Raw genomic sequence first — 20,735 nt, 5'->3', positions numbered from 1 at the left:
CTTTATCTCGCCTCTCTTTACAAACAGTCCATCTTCTGATGAGCTGACATTTAGGCACTAAGAAACCTTCGAGACACTTCTAATCTCCATCAACTACCAAAAAATTTTGCATTTCAATCAAACAAAAAATTTGCCTTGAACCACAAATCCAATCCATTAAACTCTATTTAAATTTCATGACACACTCTTTCCTTTATGACTTCAGCGATCTCGATATCCATCAATCCGAGAGCTCTGTCCATGTAACTCTACCTTGCAATATATCCACAGGTAAGTGCTATGCCAGTTAAATGGCAAGTTGATGGATTATTTGATTGATTGGCAGATTGGTGGCCGATTACGACGGTTGGTTTGAGTTGCTTATACGACCGGTACAACAATTGTATGGATGTGGTGCTACAGGTGGATGTATAATACGAATTTGTGCAAGACACACCAAAAGAAACAGAATATGAAATATGAATGTGCCTTAATAGTTACAAAGAGCTCAGCGTAGTATACTTAAAAAATCTTCAAAATTAGCATTATTTTAAGAGAACATTTAACTGCAGAGTTTTAATGGAAATTTGCTCGAGCTTTTCCTCCTCTTTTCGGTTTAATTTTTTAAATATTACAGGGAAAAGTAAGATCCTACAAGTTATATGAGCGAATTCTGTGACGACCATAGTAGATGGACTCACGATCCGAACAAACCGAACACTATGGTTGAGTTTTTGTTGAGTGCTCAGAGAGACGATCCACTTATCCATACTTCATTGGTCCAAAGTCGACAACGCTCGCATCGGTCGCTTCTTATTTGCATATTTCCAGGTCTGTCGCCAGTAAGAACATCCCAAAAGAGTTTTTTACTTCAAAATTTTGGAATTTCTTGAAGAATGGATTGAATTGAAATCAGAAGCCCAACGGAAACCAAGTATCATTTTGGTAATTTTTTTTTAATATTTTCAAAAATGATTACAAAATCCAGTTTATTTCCTGAATTCTCAGAATATAGAGGATAGGGTAATTTTCGAAAAGTGATTTTTTGACTTATCAGCGGACTTTTAATACTTTCCGGAACCCTTAAAACCCAAATATTTTGAATCAAAGAATATTTTTTTACATTTTTTTATGTCTTTTATTTTTATTCTCATTTTTGTTCGTAACCTTAGCTTATACAATATACATTCATATACTCGGTATTTAATTAATAGCAATCAATACAGAATTTAAAATATTTAAATTTTCTGTAATTTCCAAAGAAAAAGTTTTGGATTTGCGGCGAATTCAAGTTCAATTCTATATATGCAATTGTGTACATATATACTATGTACGTATGTTTATGTATATGTATATTTATGACTTACTAAAACTACATTTCATTACTAATTTTTTTTGTTTTTTTTTATTAAAAATTCTGTGTTGAGAATTTTAAAATTTTAATAATTACAAAATATTTGCAATACACAGAGAAAAGTATGGGAGTGTCGGTGAATTTTTTATAAATGAATTATATTAAATATTGAATTTCGTTTTATTGCTACTTATGAGTGTATATAATAGAATTTAGAGTAAGATTATGCAGCTATCCAGCTTCAAATATGTGTGAAGAAAACAATTTACATACTAAATAATTACGACAGAAATTTTGATTTTTGAAAAGAAAGCAAAAAATTAAAACAAAAATTGCGAAAATTTAAAAAAAAAATTGTGAAAATTAAAAAAAAAATAGCAAAAATTAAAAAAAAAAATTTCAAAAATTAAAAAAAATGCAAAAATTGAAAAAAAAATTGCAAAAATTTAAAAAAAAATTGCAAAAATTAAAAACAAAATTGCAAAAATTAAAAAAAAAATTCAAAAATTAAAAAAAAAAAATTGCAAAAATTAAAAAAAAAATTATCGGAAAATATTTAAAATAACAAATTCCGAATTCACAACGGCATTATTTCACATCTATTATTTTTAATATTATTTATTTTTTATTTTTTTTTTTCAAATTATTTTATTTTTTTTGAAATTATTTAATTTTTTTTTTGCTTCTCCATTAATTTTATTATGACTCGTATGCTAAACTGTTGACCCCATTAAATCTAGAACACCCAAAATCGCGCTCAAACGCAGCTCAAATCGTTGAGCGCACGAAATACACGCACATACCTACAGATCACAACGCTTTCTGGCTTTTCGTACGCAAATTAATTTACACAATTCACATGGCAACCATTTCCAAATAGAAATTAGAAACTGCGAGAATTTTGAGACACGAAAACTCATTAAGCTGATCATTAGGCTGCTGCTTAACTTTTTAATTATGTCACTGACACCAAAAATGAAATTTTCTATTACACAAATAAATCACAAATCACTGATAGTTGCACGCCTAAATGAATGAACGCCTTCTGACGCTTAATACAATTCGATTTATTTGAATTTGTTTGTTGTGTTTACATAATTTTGCTGCCGTGTAATAGATTAATTTCACTAATTCCACCTTCGGAAATGGTATGCACGTATGCATAAGTAACGGTAGGTATTATTTTCACTTCTCTTCATTTCATTTGCCTGCAATTTAGTGTTGTTGGCATTATAATAAATCATCACGCACCAAATCTTCCACCAGCGCTGCCTCTCTGCGCCGCATTTCCAACTCTTCGCGCTCCAGTATGCTCGCTGCATTGATGGCCGCCTCCTCGGGCTCATCCTTGGCTGCTTGCGCGCCATCAGTTGAGGATGAGGCTGCTGCGGCCGCCTCTGCAGCTTCGGCTTCTTGCTTGCGCTTGCGATGTTCATAGTTCACCAGTCGTTGACCCACCAAATATTTGTCCACCTTAATGGCGACATATAGCTTTTTGAATTGTTTGATCTCGAAGTAAATGTATGCAATCACCACGACAATTATGAAGAATACCGGATAGACAATGCGCGATATTTCCAAGCGTGCCACGGAGTTCTTAAAGAATATCGGTAATATGGAGTGCGCGATTACGTAGGGTATGGCCAGTGCCAAACCGAAACAGGTGATGACGGGTGTGGCCAATTCGCGTATCAAAAACTTCAAATCAATATCACGCAAACCATCGCGGTATGCACGTTCGAGTGCACGCTTCAAATGCCAATCGGGACCCATTAGCGTCAACGCTATGGCGATTTTGGTATAGAGCACACCGAGTGCCCAATCTTGCCACAAAAAGTGTATGGGTGTTTGAAAGAAGGGCACACGCAACGGTATCACCACCACCAACTCGAGTAGTAGTCCAAACAGTAGCGGTATAACGCCCAGCATTAGTACGAATATGAGTACGGGCAAGGCGTAGGAGGCGCCAACACGTAGCCAATGCTTTATTTTGTCAACAACTGCTGCACGTCCCTGCGGCAGCAAGTTGACTGCAATCGCAACACCGCGTGAGATTATCCAACAGAGATAGGTGCCCAATGCGGCCGTGTACAGTTCGTGTGGACGTGGTGATACCTCCGGTGCTTGGGCTACTACTTGATTTGTGAAATGGCCACCAACGGACCACAAAGCCATCACTTGACGACCAATCCAAACCGGTACCGTTAGTGTTATGACCGAAGCGATTACCAAAGACACGCACATGAAAAAGAGTAGACCACACAAGCGCAACGGGAAGAGTGATGGACGATCGTATGGTTGAAAACCGACCGGCACATCGCGTTGCATTATAGCCTGATGCACTGCACCGAGGTTACGTTCGCGTGGTAACGGTAGTGCGGGTTGTGGGCGTGCGGCGGCAGCATCTGCTTGGTCAGCGTTGGCATTCGGTTGCGGTGCGGCATCATTATTGGCAGCAGCTTCGGGTGCAGCTTCAGCGGCTGGTGCAGCGGCGGCGGCACCGTTTGCAGCATTATTGGCGGCGTCAGCGTTAGGTTGTTCAGTACCGAGCAAATAACTGCGTATGCCAAGCACCCAGGATACACAAACACACCATATGCGTAACAAGCCCTTAAGCCAAATGCGTGTATGCGATTGTTCAAAGAAGCCGGGCAGAATTATCTGTAAAGAATTATAAATGAGGTTAAGTTGAACTTGTAAGAATGTAAGAATAATTATAGGTAATCACCTGCAGCAGTAGTAGTTGCAAGCTGAGCTCATTAACAACCGAATCGCCAGATAGTGTGTAAGGTAAGAATGACGGCCAAATTGTTTTGAGCATGCGTATCGGTAGCCAAAGCATTAAGAGCACAGCGGAGCCAAAAATCATAGCGGAAGCAATAAGACGGCGTACATGGCGCAGTATTGGCAAATGGATCATTTCCTGTAAATTAAAAAAAAAGTAATTAAATATGTTGCTCTCACTCATAATAACTTGACTATACCTGTATTGGACTGAAATCCGGATCGTTCAGATTACGCAAAAACCAGAGCACACCGGGACGCAGTACTTCCCGCAACAATGAGATGAAAGCGGCGAAGTAGTAGACATACACCATGCCAAACATCCAGTGAACAAAGAGCGATGTACCTGGAGCAGCTTTGAAGCTCACCTTGCGATCCTTTATGCTGGCATCGAACAGTGGTAACGAGCATATATCCAACCACCAACCGCACACTAGTGGCAGTACACCGATTTCAACAACGGACAGCAGCGACACTTTCACAACTATATAGCACAGACCGATTAACCAGCGCACGCGACGCATACGAAAGACGCGCGCAAAGAAGTGTAGCACAACCAAAGTTAAGCCGATGAAGCAGTAGCCGAATAGCGTGGTGATGAGACCGTGGAAATGCAGCAGCGGTTTATCCGGTTGCAGCAGATCCAAAGAGCTTAGTATAAAATTGCCAATACAGTAAGGGCAAAAAGCGAATGTAACAATGAATAGAGTATTTAGCGAGATTATCCAAAATACGTGTTCCAGAAAGATTAATGAACCATCCAGTCCAAGCAAACGCTCCCAAGTCAGTTCTTCGGCGGCACGATCCCATTCCATTGGATTCCAGTTAGGTTCATCGTTGTCGTTATCATTTTCAGCGGCAGCACCTGCACCAGCTGCGGCGGCACCAGCTTGTGCGGCGCCTGCATCATCGGCTGCTGCATTAACATTGTTATTGTTGTTGCCAACACCCGGCAGATGTTGTTGTCTTGGTCCGAATTCCAACGGTATTTCACCTTCCTCTTCTGCAGGATTAACAGCTGCTGGCGCTGCATTATTCATTGGCATATCAATAGGCGCTTCCTCATTGTCACTTTCATCATCTTCAATGTCGGCAACATCGTCACCACCAAGTTCAGCTTGCACTGCAGCATCAACACCTCCACCAACTCTGACATCTTCAGCAGCGGCTGGTGGTCTAGCTACTTCCGGTTGTGCTTGTTCTTCGCCATCATTCACAGCAGCTGGTGCATCGTCGCGTTCCAACCAATCCGGACCACCACCATGTAATATCTGCTCTCGCAGCCAAACTAAACCGATAAACGACAGTAGCGTACAAGTTACAACGAAACAACCGCGGAATGCATCAGAAGCCAAATTGTTTGTGGAGAAAACGTCGAACGGCATGGATAGTATCATGTCAAATGATGAAGCGCGAAACAAATAACGGTATGTACGGTAGGCAGACAATGGCACGATACCGAACCAGGCCAAACCGACTAAAGAATAATGGAACCATGATTTGGCTGCCTTGGCAACAGCCGATAATAAACCACCAGCCACATCACGTAAGGGCAAAACACGCGGCATATCAGGCGAATAGATCGGCTGAAAGCTAAAGCGATGACCGCACAATTCACAATACTCCTTATGTGAATAACGCATCCATTGCATTAAGCAGTCCTGGTGTATGTACTTAATACTGCCCGTACATATACATGGGTAGAATAGTGGACGGTCCGATTGTGCCTCACAACGGCACACACGGCAAATATCCTGTGAATTATCATCCATGACTACTGTAGTTCTGTGGGCAAATAAAATGTTGATGTCTATTCCATTACAGCACACGTCAATCTCTTTGTTTTGCTCGTATTTGCGCGACTTTGACAATTCTACTTCGTTTGACCTTTCTTCCTTACAAAATCACCAAATTTATTATGTCGAACAAACTGTTGTGGGTGAAAATAGTTTTTTAATGTTAATGCCTTCCTTTTTGTTAACTAAATGTTTTATTCCGTAAAGATTTTTTCAATTACTAAATAGTTTAACTTTTTTTGCGTGTGAAAATAATCCAGCAGCTGCAATTTCAGTATGACCAACCTCAGAGAAAAACCAAATTTTTGACAGCATAGCATTGCCAGATAGCTAAAATACTATTATTCTGGAAAGATCGTATTTCGGCTATTATTAGCTTGAAACAACTTTAAAAAATAAATTTTTATAATTATTTCATCAAATACTACATAGATATTAAGGCTATATTTGATATCATGATAATTTCTATGTTCAAAATTAATTTTTAAAGGGTTAGCTATTTGCATGCGGTACTCGGTGAAGTTTGCCGAGTTTTGCTGAAGTTTGAGGTTTTTGTAACTTTTCGGATATGAAAAAGACCAATGAAAAATAAAATATTGTACAAACAGCTATAATACTTGAAGTTGTGATTGAATATATAAAATAAAATTAAATTACAAAAAAAAATTATTTATGTAACTATATGGGTAATTATTACAAATGGGAAACCGGTTTTTTCTTTTCGAAATTATTTGTTTTTATGCTGGCAACTTCGTGATGTCACAAATACAGCTGTTCGTTTATGTCAAAATTGATGAGAATTTTTGTGTGTTATTAGACATTCGTTAAAAATTCGTCGCAATAATTTTTTCCGGCAACATATAGCTAAAGCATTTAGTTTCAAAATTTTAATTGTAATAAAAACGTAAACGTTGTAGAAATGTTCCTGAACAAAATGAATAATGTCGTCGGTCAATTGGCCAAGCCCGCGTTACGTGCACAGGCTCGTGCTATATGCACAACAATAACAAATCGGGAGATCTTTCAGGTGCAAAGCGCCGAGGATTTCGATCAAAAAGTCAAGAAAAGTGACAAGCCAGTAATAGTGGATTTTTTCGCAACGTGAGTTTCATCTTACTGTTATATAACCGTATAATATTCTATATCTTTATAAATTTTATATTTTATGGCAGATGGTGCAATCCATGCAAAATGCTAACTCCACGCATTGAAACTGTGGTGGGTGAGAAAGCCGGTGCTATAAAATTGGCCAAAGTAGACATTGATGAACACAGCGAATTGGCGCTCGATTACGACGTTGGTGCCGTGCCTGTTCTGCTGGTAATGAAAGAGGGCAAAGTAGTGAATCGTATGGTCGGCTTACAGGACACAGATAAGATTCGCGCATGGATTGATAAAGCTGTTGAGGAAGCCAAATAATTCAATTAGAAGGTTTCTATAAAAATCAAAGATTTAGATTATAATTCAACAACAACAAAATTGATCTTTTTGAAAACATTTAATGCTTTAACTTTGTTCAACAAAAATAAATTAAATTTGTTCTTGGAATAAAAAATTATTTAATAATTGATGAAAAGCCATGTTTTATTCTGTCTCCTATTGATATATGACACTTATATAATTAAATAGAGTACCAGCCAGGTGTACCCGGTCGTTTCTTATTGCGGTCTAGGAAACGTTTGAATCCTTGTTTGGAATCATCTAATGATTTTTCTTCCGCTTTCTTTTGTTCTTCTTTCTTCGAAAATAAATCGGGGAAGGTGAACTCTTCAGTACGTGGCTGTAAAGTATAGAAATTACACATAATTAATCTTGAACATATAAATATCCAGCAAGTACTCACCAATGTTACATAAGCAATCTTAACATCATCTTCTTTGGTCACATAGCCCATAGTTTGATCTCGTTTGGTTTTACCCATTTCAATGCGTGTTCGTACGTCTACTACCGGCAATTTATAAATCTTTTCCAAATAATTCTTTACATCATATTTGGTCATCTGCATGGACACGGAAAATGTAGCAACATTTTTTGGCTGTTCTTCCGCCGGCCGTATAAGCTTCATCCAGAAGTTCGGCAGAAATATACGTAACTGGGGGTTGCCCCGTTGATAAATTGGATACCAGCGTGTCGACATTTCAGGAATTTATACCAAGTTATTACAATTAAATGTTTTAACTCCTTTTCCACTCGATCTCACTGAACAACATGAACAGCTGTGTGGTTGTCAAAATAAAAAAGCATGTGAAAACACAAAACGAACAGAGCTGAAGTTGTTGTTGTATTGTTTTGTTTACGTTTCGGCATGTAAAAGCAAACGGGAATAACTTTGAATTTAAACTTTACAATTTTGGAATCACATTTATTTTGAAGCGAAAATATTTGCTGAGAGTGCTAAAAGTGTTTAATTATATTCCTTCGATTGGTAAATCAATTATAAAACGTTTTATACATTATTCTCGAAGAGAATTTACCTTTCTTGATTACACTGTATTGTTTTCTTCGTATTTGTTATCGTCGCGCACGTGTTTGCCCTAATCAGCTGTGCGATAATTTAAAGTAAAAATTCACAATTTATTGAAATCAAAGCATATTTAATAAATAAAAATGACAAAAGTTGCAAAGAAAAAAGATAAAGGAAAAGGCGCGTCCAATAAAAAGCTATCCCGCAAAGAACTCCGGAAGGCGAAGCTACAGGGCAAGAAAGAAAATAAGCGTTTGTTCTTCTCAAACAAAACTAATGGTGCTGCACTGGTGGCTGATGCAAAGGCAGCAGCAGCAAATGCACAAAAATCGAAGAAAGGAAAAAAGAAGAAATCCAAAAAGTCAACCAAAGTTGTTGCACCTGAAGATATACCAATTGAGGAGTTGCTTTCTGGTAAAATAGATTCTGATAATGATGAATCCATCGCTTCGGATTTCTCGGATGAAGATGTCAATGCACGCATACCAGCGAACCTGGCGAAACAAGACAAACCAATCCAAGAACAGAAGAGAAAGAAAAAGCAACAACCCACACGCCCTGACGCCGAGGAACAACGCCGACGGGTGTTGAAGCAACAAAAAGATTTGGAGAATGTGTCGCGAAAACAACGTCTGAAACAACTTAAAATTGAGAATGAAGAAGAGGACCGCATAATTTCAAAATTAGAAAAGAAGTTGAAACTCAACAAGACTAAAGACAAAAACCGTTTGGTGCGCAAAATGTTCAGCGACGGTTTGGATTACGCCTTGGAGTTCTGTTTGGATGATGAAGAGGAGAAGCGTAAACTTGAGCTAAAAGAAAAACGAAAGGAGGAATTACAAAGGCAGAATGCTGGAGGGTGGAGTGATGAGGACGAATTTGATGATGAAGGAGATGAGGATTTGATGGGAGGAGATTTAGGTGATGAAGATAGTCAAAGTGGTGAAGATGCTGGCGACAGCGAAGGAGATGGTAGTGTTGATGAGGATGAGGAAGATGGCGAAGAAAATACCGAGGAGCAAGGTATGTATATAAATCTAAATTTTAATAATGCAATAATTTCATATCAAATCCTTCAATTTTTGCTCTTATTTTAGTAAAAGAAGACATTTATGGCAGAAAACGTGATAAAGACGGCAATATCATCAAAAATGATGCTGAAACAAAAGCTGAGGCGCCGCAGTCACAAAAATATATACCGCCCCATCAACGTGCATTGCTCGCAGCCACACAGAATGATAGCAAACAGTCACAACTGCTGGAACGGTTGCGCAAAAATTGTAAGGGTTTGTTAAATCGACTTTCTGAGGCTAATTTACACAAGATCGCCAATGGCATTGAAGAGTTATATATGAAAAATTCACGCTACAACATGAATGAAACGCTTGGCGCACTGCTACGAGAGGCATTGCTTGGGCGTACCATGACGAATGAACGTATGGTGCAGGAGCACATGGTGCTTTTGGCCTATCTACATGCACAAGTCGGCAATGAAATTGGCGCACACTTTCTACAAATGTTCATTGAGCAATTTGACGCACTTTTAAAGGATATTTTCTCATTGGCCGTCGAAGATAAGAAACTGAACAATTTAATTTTAGTACTCGCATACATATATATCTTCAAAATATATGAACACCGTTTGCTGTTGGAAATAATTGGACGGTTGTCTGATAACTTGTGTGAAAAATCAATTGAGTGTCTGCTGCTTATCTTCCAATCGGTCGGTTTCAAATTGCGTAAGGACGATCCGTTGGCTTTTAAAGAAATGATGTTAAGTGTGCAGCGCAAAATTGCGGAAGCTCCCTTGGAATTGAAAGAGAACTTGCGTCTGAAATTCATGGTTGACATTTTGAATGCAGTTAAAAATAATAATATCAATAAAATACCACAATTTGATCCGGAGCTGGCGGAGAATCTGCGCAAACGTTTAAAAGCTATGCTGCGCAATGACAAATACGTAACGACACTCAATATAACGATGGATGATCTGTTGCGTGCAGATCAAGTGGGCAAATGGTGGGTGGTTGGTTCGGCGTGGAGTGGCAACATCGATGATATCAACTCGGCGTCGAAGCAAAAGAAGGACGACGGCGTACTTGCTGGACAACGCTTCTCGGAAAAACTGCTAAAGCTGGCGAAACAGCAGAAAATGAATACAGAGGAACGGCGAAACATATTCTGCATCATAATGGGTGCGGAGGACTATGTTGACGCTTTCGAGAAAATATTGCACTTGGCGTTGAAAGATCAACGCAGCATTGCCTATGTGATCATACACTGTTGTTTGAACGAGAAACGCGCTAATCCGTATTATGCTCACCTGGCGCTGAAATTCTGTCACTACAATCGCAAATTCCAACTGGCTTTTCAGTTCGCTACGTGGGATCGCATTAACGACATGGAAACGCTGAACAAGTTACAAGTTAAGAATTTAGCGAAATTCCTACAACATTTGATATTAAATGGCGGTTTACAGTTGTCGGTGCTGAAGGTTGTTAACTTTTTGCAACTGGACAAGATAAGCTTCATATTCATGAAAGAAATAATGATCGGTTTACTGCTGAGCGAGAACGATAATGAAATCTATCAGGCATTCGAACGTGTTGCCAAAAACACAAAGCTCGTACAATTTAAGAACAGCATACGCTTGTTCATACAACACTTCCTGCTGCAAGAGGAGAGCAAACTGAAGCTGAGTGAGGAACAATTGAGTCATTTAAAGAAACGTGCAGATTATGTTGACAACATATTGGCATATGTGGACTTGTAATTTTGTATAGTTAATTTTAACGTAAAATAAATTTAAGATTTGTAAGTTACAAAAAAAAAAATTACAACTAAAACAAAATAAAAATTTTGACAAAAACAAACTTTATAAACTTAAGTCCTTTAAAATTATTTACATACTACAAAGCATATATTAATTTTTTAAAAGATATCTCGCCGCCTTCCCAAATGCTTAATCGAAACTTTGTAGCAAATCACGTGCACGTTGATATTTTGAGGAATCGTATATAGCTTTCTGCTCTTCCTCGCTTATTTCCTCGCCACATTGCTTGTCCAGCTTTTCAATACACTGTTCGGCTAATTTTATGATTTGCGCTTTAGCTGCGCCCTTGGAGCCTGACAAGTACTCAAGTGCAATGGGCCACATCTCTGCACCGATTTTATCTTCATCAAATACAGTTTGCTGTATGGAAATCTGTCGCAGTTTCTCAAATTTCCACTCTGAACGCGAATTCTTCCACTTACGCAGGTACTCTTCGTTGCGGTAACGTTCCTTGCTTTCTGTTTGATCTTTCTGCAATTCGAGTCGTTGTTTGTGCTTTTGTTTCTTCTTTTGACGCACGGTTACTACAGCATTCACATTTTCTGGCTTTTCACTTTCACGCAACTCCTCCAACGTGGGTTCCTCTGTTGCTTCTACATCATTGTCAGCGCCTTCTACATCATCCTGCCCACTGTTGGTTTTGCTACGTTTTTCCTTAATAGTACCCTTCTCTTTATTTTTACGCTTCAGCGCTTTCACAGCGGTTTCTATGAATTGAGTAATGAATAATTTAAAAATAATTTTCAATAATATAATATCACTTACTTTCCCCCGCATGCTCTTCCACTGCTTCAACGATTAAGCTCTTGCTGGCCACTTCCTCGTCATTATCTTTTGAGACATGTTTTCGTTTTTTAGCTTTGGTTTTAATTTGTGTTGCTGGTGAAGTTTTCTCCACTTTATTTTCTTTTTTTGCCATTTCTATACAATTTTATCAAGTCTTATGTAGTTCTTAATAAAAACATTGCACAAATCAAACTTCAATCATTTGACACGTGATTCTTCTTCTTCCACATAATTACTAATTCACAATGTACTTCACAAATAGTAGGCGTTCACAAATGTCTCCCTTCACGCCTTCTCGTTTACACCTTGCATTTCCAACTACTTTATAAACAAAACAATAACAATGCAGCTGCAAAAGTTACGAATGACAATGTGGAAGAAAGCTGCAAAAAACTCACTGTCAGTTGTTGTTGGATTCCGCGAAAAATTGCAATTCGTGCGCGTCTTTTTGTTTATTGGAAAATTGCCGCAAGCCTTTGATGCAAAAGTGTTCTTTTTGGTGTTTCTAAAATGTGAAAAATAGCAATAAATTAAGTGTTTTTCGTAACAAAACGTAGTTAGTTAAAGTATGTGTGTATTTAATTCAATAAGTGTATCGCTAGCAATTACCAATTAATCAAATCAAATGTTCTAATTCTACGAAAGCTTGAAAATCGTGTTAAATTCTAGCTTGTAATCGCAATTAGTTAGTCCTCATACGTTCTAGGCAAATATTTCAATTTTAATGAAAGGTAAGTTGTGTTAAATTTTTAATAATCACCGTCGCTTGTATGTATGATTTGGAGGCAGTAGTCCGCACGAAAAGCTATTTGTATATGCATAGTACATGTGTACAGGTGTATGTAGCGGCACCAGCGGCGTTTTCTGTTTTTTTTTCTACGTGAAAATTATTAATTCGCGAAATCAGTTTATAGTAATTTGTGTAAATTGTTAGTGTAATTTGTTTAATAAGTGGTGCGCGAATAAAAAATATTAAACGGTTGTTGAAGGAGTGAAGATCAAGGACACAACACGCCCTTTGCAGTGAAGCCTTTCCGATAACCAATATAAGGTGAGCTAATTGTATTTATTTTATATTTATAAGATTTATTTTATTAATATACAGTGTTTGTTAACTTTTTCCATAAAATAATGTGAGCCTCATAACCAAATAGGAATACTTAGGTTAGGTTATGTTAAATGGATGTTCCCTACCGGAGAAAACACACTTATCCTGTTGAGGACAGTCCTTTGTGATGCCAAAAAGTTACACCATCACTTAAATTCAAGAATCCATCGCCTAGAACCCATTATAAAACTCCAGAGGTTTTTTTACGCTAATTCTCGAGGATGCACCAACACAATAGGAATAATTAGTTCATCTTGTGTAGTGATCATTAGTGTCAAATCTTATCGAATTTGCTTTAAAGCTACGGTGTTTCACATAATCACATATAAATTAGAGCTCATTTAGGTTACATAGATCCCATTTTCTTAAGTAGGATCATGGCTTATCAGATTAATTCACTAATACTAATTTGAATGTATCATAATGTAGATGACTGCTAAATTTTCACACAACAGTGTACATTTTCTATGAATAAAATTGAGATATTGCTAGTATAAGCACTTACCAATAATATTTGATCGCTTATATGTACATACTATATGTGTTTAATTCATGAATTTTTTTACTTCATGAAAGAATAAACTTTGCACATATAAATGTATATTAATACTTACGTTTCTATATACTATAAGTAATTAAGAATATACAATCTCGATACTGTTGTACAGCAAATTGATTCGGAATGATGAGCGTGTCGGTTGAGGTGCTGCCACTTTAAATTTAAAAAAATTTCACGATTTCTATTTTTGCCGGCATCGGCAGGCGTCTATAATTTACATACTTCTATGTGTATAGGTGTACAACAACGCTTAGAAAAATAGAAGAACGTGCGATATACATATAAATAGGCATTTATTTACAACGCTAAGTATATAACTATATATGTTTATAGCTATGTACTAATATATCTATTTGACTGTACAATATATTTAGTGTGTCTGTCTGCCCCCGCAAAGCCTTTCCAATGGAGGCTTATTTTGTTTCATACACTGAGAGATGCGCGAACGGACAAATATCATGACACACACACATACAGACACATTCAAATATGTATAAAAAATACAACAAAATCAAATTTTAACAGTGCCGCAATCGCCAGACGTTGTGGTGGTTGGTTGCTACACATTTCTTATGCATTTCTCAAATCAGTTTGGCGTTGTGCGTGTTCTGAAGGTGTACAATTTTTGAAACGTTCGTTCTAAAGATTTTTCTTCCGTTGCTACTTCATTACTGAAATATTGAAATAATTTCTCGTGCGGTTTTCGTATATTTAACAATAATATTAAATACAATACATACATATTTACACTTAACGTGTCCAATAATCACTCACAATTGCGTATGAGTAACCTTTGATGTTGGTTCAAAATTAACGGTTTATTTTTTGAAAGAAAATTATTTTAATTAATCTGTAATTGCCAGAAAATAGTGAAAAAGTCGTTCAAAACATCTGTGCGCAGTGAATGTGAAAGTGTATTTACGAAAAGCAAGAAAATTGTCTTGGCCCACCCGGCGTATGAGTAATGCGTGGGCCTCTATGTGCGTCACTTGAATGTCCATTGAACGTAATTTAAGTGCGATTTTTGGCAAACGTTTCACAAAAATAAATTATTGCAATTATATGCCATTCAATGAAAATTACTAAAAATATCTTGTGAATTCTACTGTGTTTTGCTTTTCCGCATATATGCATGTCTGTCTGTGTAGTAAGTGTGACAAAGGCTCTAGTGAGTGAGGGTAACTCAAAACCGCGCTGATTTTCCAGGCGCTTGTAGGTATTTCTACTGCCTACTAATTGGATTGTTGACAAGCTAAAGCCAAAATAACAACAACAATCATTGTGTTACTAGCAATATTTACTCAACATACATTGCATTGGCATGCAACCGCAACTGCGTGGAAATCATTGACTTACGCCGTTGTGTTTGTCTTGTGCCGCCAACCCTCTGCAACAACATTACAACAAGCCCAGCCTTACTCGCGGTACGTTTACTTGTAATGGTCGTAAAAATAATCAATAAGCCATTGTTGGTGCAACTACCAAGTCTCAACACACAATACTACAACTCTTTTCACAAAATTCAGTAAAAACAACTTAAATACAAATACAATATAAACGCAAACGTTTTTGTTGATCCATTCGGTCGTTTCGGTTACTGTGACAACAAGTCGACAAAGCGCCGCCAAGTCACCTATTACTGTCGTCGCGTGTTTTACCAACCTCCGTAAAGGAAAAACAAAAATCGGGAAAATTGTGTAAAAATACCACAGTGAAAATTAAAAGTGCTTGGCAGCAGTCTGTTGTCGTAGACCGGAAATATATTCGTGAAGTGTGTTAAGCGAAAACCGCATTAAAAGCCATTAAAGAGTTGGTGCAACAAATTTCATACAAAGTTCTTTCATTTTCTTTTGTGAAAAATTCTAAAACGAAACGTTAATTTCTTGCAAATCTTTTGTCCTTGTCGCGAAGCTTAAGATTTTGCGTTTCTTTCAAACGACTTTGGGTTAGATTTACGTCAGCTGTGTGGCGCCTCTGTTCTAGATGATTTTCGTTGGCACATCAGTACGCTAATATTGTGTGAGTACAGCAGTAAATGTGTAGATATGTAAATGAAAAATAACATTAGATATTAAAAAAATAAACATACATAGTTATTTGTTTTCTATAATATATTAATATTTGTTTTTGTTTTGAATTAGAGAATTTATGGCTACTAGGTGGTGGAGCAATATATTTTACAGCTCCCGGAAAAGAAAATATATATTTATATTAAAAAAAATTGTTTGTGCTTCTTTATCCATTAGACAATCTTTTTTCCAATAAAACTCATTCTCAATCTAACATTTTTATGTATATAAAATATATTTTTTTAAATATTTTTTTTTGTTTAATTTTTTATTTTATTTTTTTCTAATATTTTTTCATTGTTTTTTTTAAATAAATTTTTTAGTAATGGAAGAAATCCAATATTTTTATTTATATAAAATATTTGTTTTTCTATGTTTTTTTTGGTTTTATATATTTCATTTTTTTTTTTCTAATATTTTTCATATATATTTTTTATTTATTTTTATGTAATGGAAGAAATCCAATAATTGTATTTATATAAAATATTTTTTTTAATCTGCTTTTTAATATTTTTTTATGTTTTTTTGTTTTATTTTTTTATATTTTTTTCTAATATTTTTTTATTGTTTTTTTTCTATTTTATTTTATTTTTTGTTTTGTTTTATTTTTTTTATATTTTTTTTTTGTCAAAACTAATTTTTTTAATCGTCGAAGAAATTTTTTTTTAAATAATATTCAGTAAAAAGTTTACAGACTATTTTTTTTTTTAATAAAAAATAAATAAATATTTTTTTCTCTTTTAATGTATTCATTATAAAATTTGTTGTTGTCCATATAACGTTGGTAAACAATTTATAAAGAAACTAGAAACTGGAGAAAGGAAAGCAAGGAGTTAGGAGATATAATAAATTTTATATACGTGGTGAGTTCAAAAAATAACGGGAATTGTTAAATTTAATTAGAACTTTTTGAAAGACAGCAGCATCAACGTAGACGAATGATTAAATATTTTTTTCTAAAAACCAGTAAATAAAGAATCCGAGTTCTCAGGGTCTCTCTCTTCGTTCAACTAGAGAGCGAATCGAATATTTGTTAGGCTTGAGGTACTAGTAGCAAGCGAGATTTGTCGGATTAGTAGCCAAAAAACCTAAATATGTCTATAAACTATATATTTTTTCTGACAGTCGAGGACTATACTGCCTTTAGCGTCCAAGGAATATAGTCAATTTGACACCCCTTAGCCGGATACAAATCCGTGTCCATTTCGGTTACGTAGAACTGACTCGTGGAAACGATAGATTCTAGGTTCTTCGTTGTTGTTGTTGTAGCGGCATAAAACATTCCCCAAACAGTATTGTGGATTGATGCCGATTTGATAGTCCTTTGTCAGATAAAAATCCGGGTCCGTTCCGGTTATGTACAACTGACCCCGTTAAATAGAAGACTAGAACTTACCGACCCAGACAGGTCTGGGTCGCCGAAATAACAGTCCTTGGTTGGATCCGAAAATACGAGTCAATCCCGGTGTATCGCAGAACCGGCTGTTGTGGGGATTGACCCGAACCCATCTTTCTAATATCGGATTGGATTCGATTAAAAGTACAAAGTGTCGCAACTTCTTGGAATGAGAGAATGGTAAATCACTTTCTCCAGCCCCTAAAAGTCTTACACCAATAAGACACCGAACAAATTCGAGTTCAAACAGTTGGCGGAGATTACGAAGCTCCTAACAGATTAATCAGCAAAAGAATTTGACCCCCAGTCATTAAAGTTCTCATGGAAAGTGCAAAAAATTACGTTAACGCGCGCTAATTAGAAGCAGAGGCGCGACTCACTGAGGTAATCAACCAACCAACACATAGAAAATGCTAATCAGTGGAAGTTCCACTCTTATTCAAGTGATTAGCGGGTGTTTGAAGGTGTGTGCACTCACATTTCGTCATTTCTCCTAACAAATGCGGCGAGTTGGTGTTGCACTCAGCCGTTGTAGGTCACTGATTGCGCACAGTATTATCATAAATGCATCAGCGCCACTTCTGCAATTGCCATAACACACATACCTACTTACATACATATAAACATGCACATAAAGATCTGCATATGGATGAGTTCAATCGCAGCCACTGTTTTCCACAAAACCATTGTGCAGTGCACAGCCGCTGATGCAATCCATACTGACTGCATCAATTGCTGTGGCGCTGTTAATGACGCGTTAGTAGTTTGGCCGAATGCATCATTGCTGTTGAATAAATACAGCTGTGGGGGAGAGCTGCCCAGCGCCTGGCATGCATGTGTGCTTATGACTTAGCAGTCTGCCGAAGTCATTATTGCACTTTCAAGCGCCAAAGCGCCAAAGCTGAACAATATAAAAATGTTTATAAGTCTGGCAATATTTTTGCCACATGTTGTTGAAAGTGGAATTTTATGCGAAGTGTTGTTTGTTGGGTGATTTACTGTGCATTTTTGGTATAAATATTTGTTTTTTCTATTTTCTATTTTTTTATTTTGTTGTGTTCGGCATTGTTGTTGCACGCACTTGCAAGCTTTCAAGAAAACAGCATTTTGTTAAGCTAAAATTGTATTAAATGGTCCGCACATGCGGCGCATTTGGTTAACCATTGTTGTTGTTGTTGTCTGTGTTTCATGGCATATCAAGTTTCTGCTGCAGCATATTATATACTTTTTGTTGTCATATTAGTATAAAACTGTAAAAAATATATGTTCTTCTTGCTCTCAAATACACCTCAAATTCTCTGTTTTGTTTTTCTCTATGCTCCATGTGCCGCCTCCTCATTGTTGTTCGCATTCGAAATATTCGCTTTCTAGCGCAAATGTCAAATATTGCTTTTTTAAGGGTCAGCTGACAATTTTGTGTTGTCAATGTTAAATATTGTCGTTTTTTCCACCTTCATATTGTTGTTGTTGTTCTGCGTACCTTTGTGCAACTGCTATTAGAATTAGTGCTGTAATCTGCACCACCTTCCCTGTAGGAAATTTTATGAAATCCATATAAGAACGTCGTAACTTATACTTATAGAGTCTCAGACTGTCGTTACGTTTTTCTGTATACAGTGGAGACAGTTTCTCGTGATATTACCGCATATGGAATTCGAAAGATGAATCTTAAAAGAGGGATCTTCTTACTACGAACGGCTACTGTGGGTCCTTTTAAGAGTAATCGCATTTAGAATAAACTTAGATGTTGCTAGAAAGCTGGAATCGAACTGAAGTCGAGGTTAACGATATGGATCTGACCGATATACTGCTAGGAAGTAGTATTTTTCAAAATTATTTCAGGGATGTAAAAATTATTTTGAAAATGTGTTCGCAAGAACAATTTTACGCATATATTCGTCATAAAGTCCATTGGAATAACGAAAATCATTATATATAGTTTTTGGAAGCTGGGTAACTCCAGGACCGATGAGCCGAGCTATGATCCGATTTTAATTATTTTTGGTACAGAGACACACATTGAGAAGAAAGAGATTCCCTCCGAAAAATATGAAATTAAGAGATTTACCTATATTTTCTGTTTAAAATTATCCTTAGGCAATGGGGCCTTGAAATGTTATAGTCCGATTTGTGATGCCACACCTCAAATGCAGTATTTGTCTAAAGTTTTGTTCCATTGTCTTCATTGGCTCTTGTGATTTATAAAGCGAACCACTTAGATGGAATTCAAAATTGAGTTATATAGGAAGGAAGCGTGGTGATGAACCGATTTTCCAGCAGCAATATCAGGGTATCAAGAAAATATTATATACCAATATTCATTAAAATCGGTCAACTAGTTTCTGACATATGAATTTTGTCCCAACTTGTCTCGTCATCCTGATCAATATGATATATATAACCCCATATCTAACTCGTTAAGTTTTATGACATACAAACAATTGTTATGTGAACGAAACTATAGTACTATCGGATCTACAAATAGCGTATAATTCTTCGTTTAGATGAACGCTAAATCTTTAGCTCAACAGCTGTTCTATCACGCATAAGCAATGGCGGCTGTTCAAAAGCAAAATATTTTCAGACCTTCCCTATTAAAAGCCACCAAATGCCACTCACTCTTAGACTGCCTGCAATTTAATGCCCATTTTGTATTATAAGTATTAAAATATAGTGTGGTCTCCGCTTTGCCAAGTTGATGTTGCTGTCAATCATCTAAATCCACGCACACAGCCATATGACTTGGCGCCCAAAAACAGGGCAAATGGTTCATAGCGAGAAAGTGTGTTTTACACAGGTTAGGCAACCACCGAAAATGTCACGTCAACCTTAAATATTTTTCATGTCATGTTCGATACGAAAAATATGCCAACTATTTTGACGGGTCGGTTGCGACTTTTAATGGGGGCATGCTACTTTCCTAGTGCTTGAGTTCACATATATTATACACATATGTACATATGTACTATATACAAACACGTGAATCTAAAAAAAGACTATATTTTTCAAGACTCATCTAGAATATAGATTTATAAGGTGCAGTCTTCTTAGAACTTCCTTTTTCTGCATAAAATACGATTTTATCACCTATCTATCCACTTTATCTAATTACCATCAATCGACCTCTGTTATCCATGCGCGTTAAACATATTTCATCCATCATCCATTTAACGTCAATCGATAAATTCCGTCATCAACGACAACTAATGCGGCAGTCACTTGTTAACCCCATCTAATTCACCTGTCCGTCTGTCTGTCCTCTGTGGCTCTCTGCCTCTAAATGGCACAACCGACACCAGCAGCTGTTCGTGACTGATTAACTGTAAATACCAACAACCCAATTGCAAATTGTCGGAGGTAAATTGAAACCACCGTTACGCACGCATTAAGTAATCGCTGCAACACCATAGCATGTTGTTGCTATTGCTGTTGGCATTACTGTGACAACATCGGCACGCACCGAATGTGGAAGCGACTGGCGCTGGAAATTACTTTGGTTTCCAACACATTTTATAGACAATTAAGAGCATTGATTTAATAAAGTGAATGGTGTAGCATAGATAAAGTAAATAGTTAGTAAAGAGACGAAAGATAAAACATATATCAT

The 20,735-nt window shown here is 36.6% G+C and overlaps 6 protein-coding genes across 8 annotated transcripts in view; 3 read left to right on the top strand and 3 right to left on the bottom strand.

Moving 5' to 3' along the window:
• Positions 1 to 1,093: 1,093 nt before the first annotated feature.
• On the bottom strand, positions 1,094 to 6,219 carry LOC105220745 (E3 ubiquitin-protein ligase MARCHF6). The gene is made up of 3 exons (XM_011197211.3): positions 4,318 to 6,219; positions 4,062 to 4,256; positions 1,094 to 3,994 (listed from the first exon to the last, which is right to left on the bottom strand). The coding sequence occupies exons 1-3, from the start codon at positions 5,887 to 5,889 to the stop codon at positions 2,564 to 2,566; spliced, it is 3,198 nt and encodes a 1,065-aa protein (XP_011195513.2). The 5' UTR covers positions 5,890 to 6,219; the 3' UTR covers positions 1,094 to 2,563.
• Positions 6,220 to 6,693: 474 nt separating this feature from the next.
• LOC105220747 (thioredoxin, mitochondrial) lies at positions 6,694 to 7,489 on the top strand. Its single transcript, XM_011197213.3, has 2 exons — positions 6,694 to 7,014; positions 7,086 to 7,489. Exons 1-2 carry the CDS (start codon positions 6,833 to 6,835, stop codon positions 7,330 to 7,332), a joined length of 429 nt encoding a protein of 142 aa, XP_011195515.1. The 5' UTR covers positions 6,694 to 6,832; the 3' UTR covers positions 7,333 to 7,489.
• On the bottom strand, positions 7,469 to 8,173 carry LOC105220746 (39S ribosomal protein L23, mitochondrial). The gene is made up of 2 exons (XM_011197212.3): positions 7,757 to 8,173; positions 7,469 to 7,693 (listed from the first exon to the last, which is right to left on the bottom strand). The coding sequence occupies exons 1-2, from the start codon at positions 8,048 to 8,050 to the stop codon at positions 7,535 to 7,537; spliced, it is 453 nt and encodes a 150-aa protein (XP_011195514.1). The 5' UTR covers positions 8,051 to 8,173; the 3' UTR covers positions 7,469 to 7,534.
• A 143-nt stretch (positions 8,174 to 8,316) lies between these two features.
• On the top strand, positions 8,317 to 11,282 carry LOC105220748 (nucleolar MIF4G domain-containing protein 1 homolog). Its single transcript, XM_011197214.3, has 2 exons — positions 8,317 to 9,400; positions 9,475 to 11,282. Exons 1-2 carry the CDS (start codon positions 8,521 to 8,523, stop codon positions 11,148 to 11,150), a joined length of 2,556 nt encoding a protein of 851 aa, XP_011195516.2. The 5' UTR covers positions 8,317 to 8,520; the 3' UTR covers positions 11,151 to 11,282.
• Positions 11,235 to 12,266, bottom strand: LOC105220749 (uncharacterized protein C7orf50 homolog). Its single transcript, XM_011197215.3, has 2 exons — positions 11,976 to 12,266; positions 11,235 to 11,917 (listed from the first exon to the last, which is right to left on the bottom strand). Exons 1-2 carry the CDS (start codon positions 12,127 to 12,129, stop codon positions 11,340 to 11,342), a joined length of 732 nt encoding a protein of 243 aa, XP_011195517.2. The 5' UTR covers positions 12,130 to 12,266; the 3' UTR covers positions 11,235 to 11,339.
• A 228-nt stretch (positions 12,267 to 12,494) lies between these two features.
• The window catches only part of LOC105220753 (supervillin), a 363,739-nt gene continuing 355,498 nt past the window's right edge, over positions 12,495 to 20,735 (top strand). Inside the window, exon 1 of one of the 3 annotated variants that reach the window (XM_054228592.1) lies at positions 12,495 to 12,727. In XM_054228592.1, coding sequence (XP_054084567.1) covers positions 12,721 to 12,727 — 7 coding nt within the window. In that variant the 5' untranslated portion in view covers positions 12,495 to 12,720. Of the gene's footprint in view, positions 12,728 to 12,898; positions 13,048 to 15,089; positions 15,683 to 20,735 lie in introns of those variants that run through there. The other 2 variants (XM_054228584.1, XM_054228583.1) reach the window with 2 other exon arrangements.

The sequence above is a fragment of the Zeugodacus cucurbitae genome, chromosome 4 (assembly GCF_028554725.1).
Source record: "Zeugodacus cucurbitae isolate PBARC_wt_2022May chromosome 4, idZeuCucr1.2, whole genome shotgun sequence".
NCBI lineage: Eukaryota > Metazoa > Arthropoda > Insecta > Diptera > Tephritidae > Zeugodacus > Zeugodacus cucurbitae.
The sequence above is the reverse complement of the archived record's forward strand: the minus strand, read 5'-3'. Positions and strand labels throughout refer to the sequence as shown.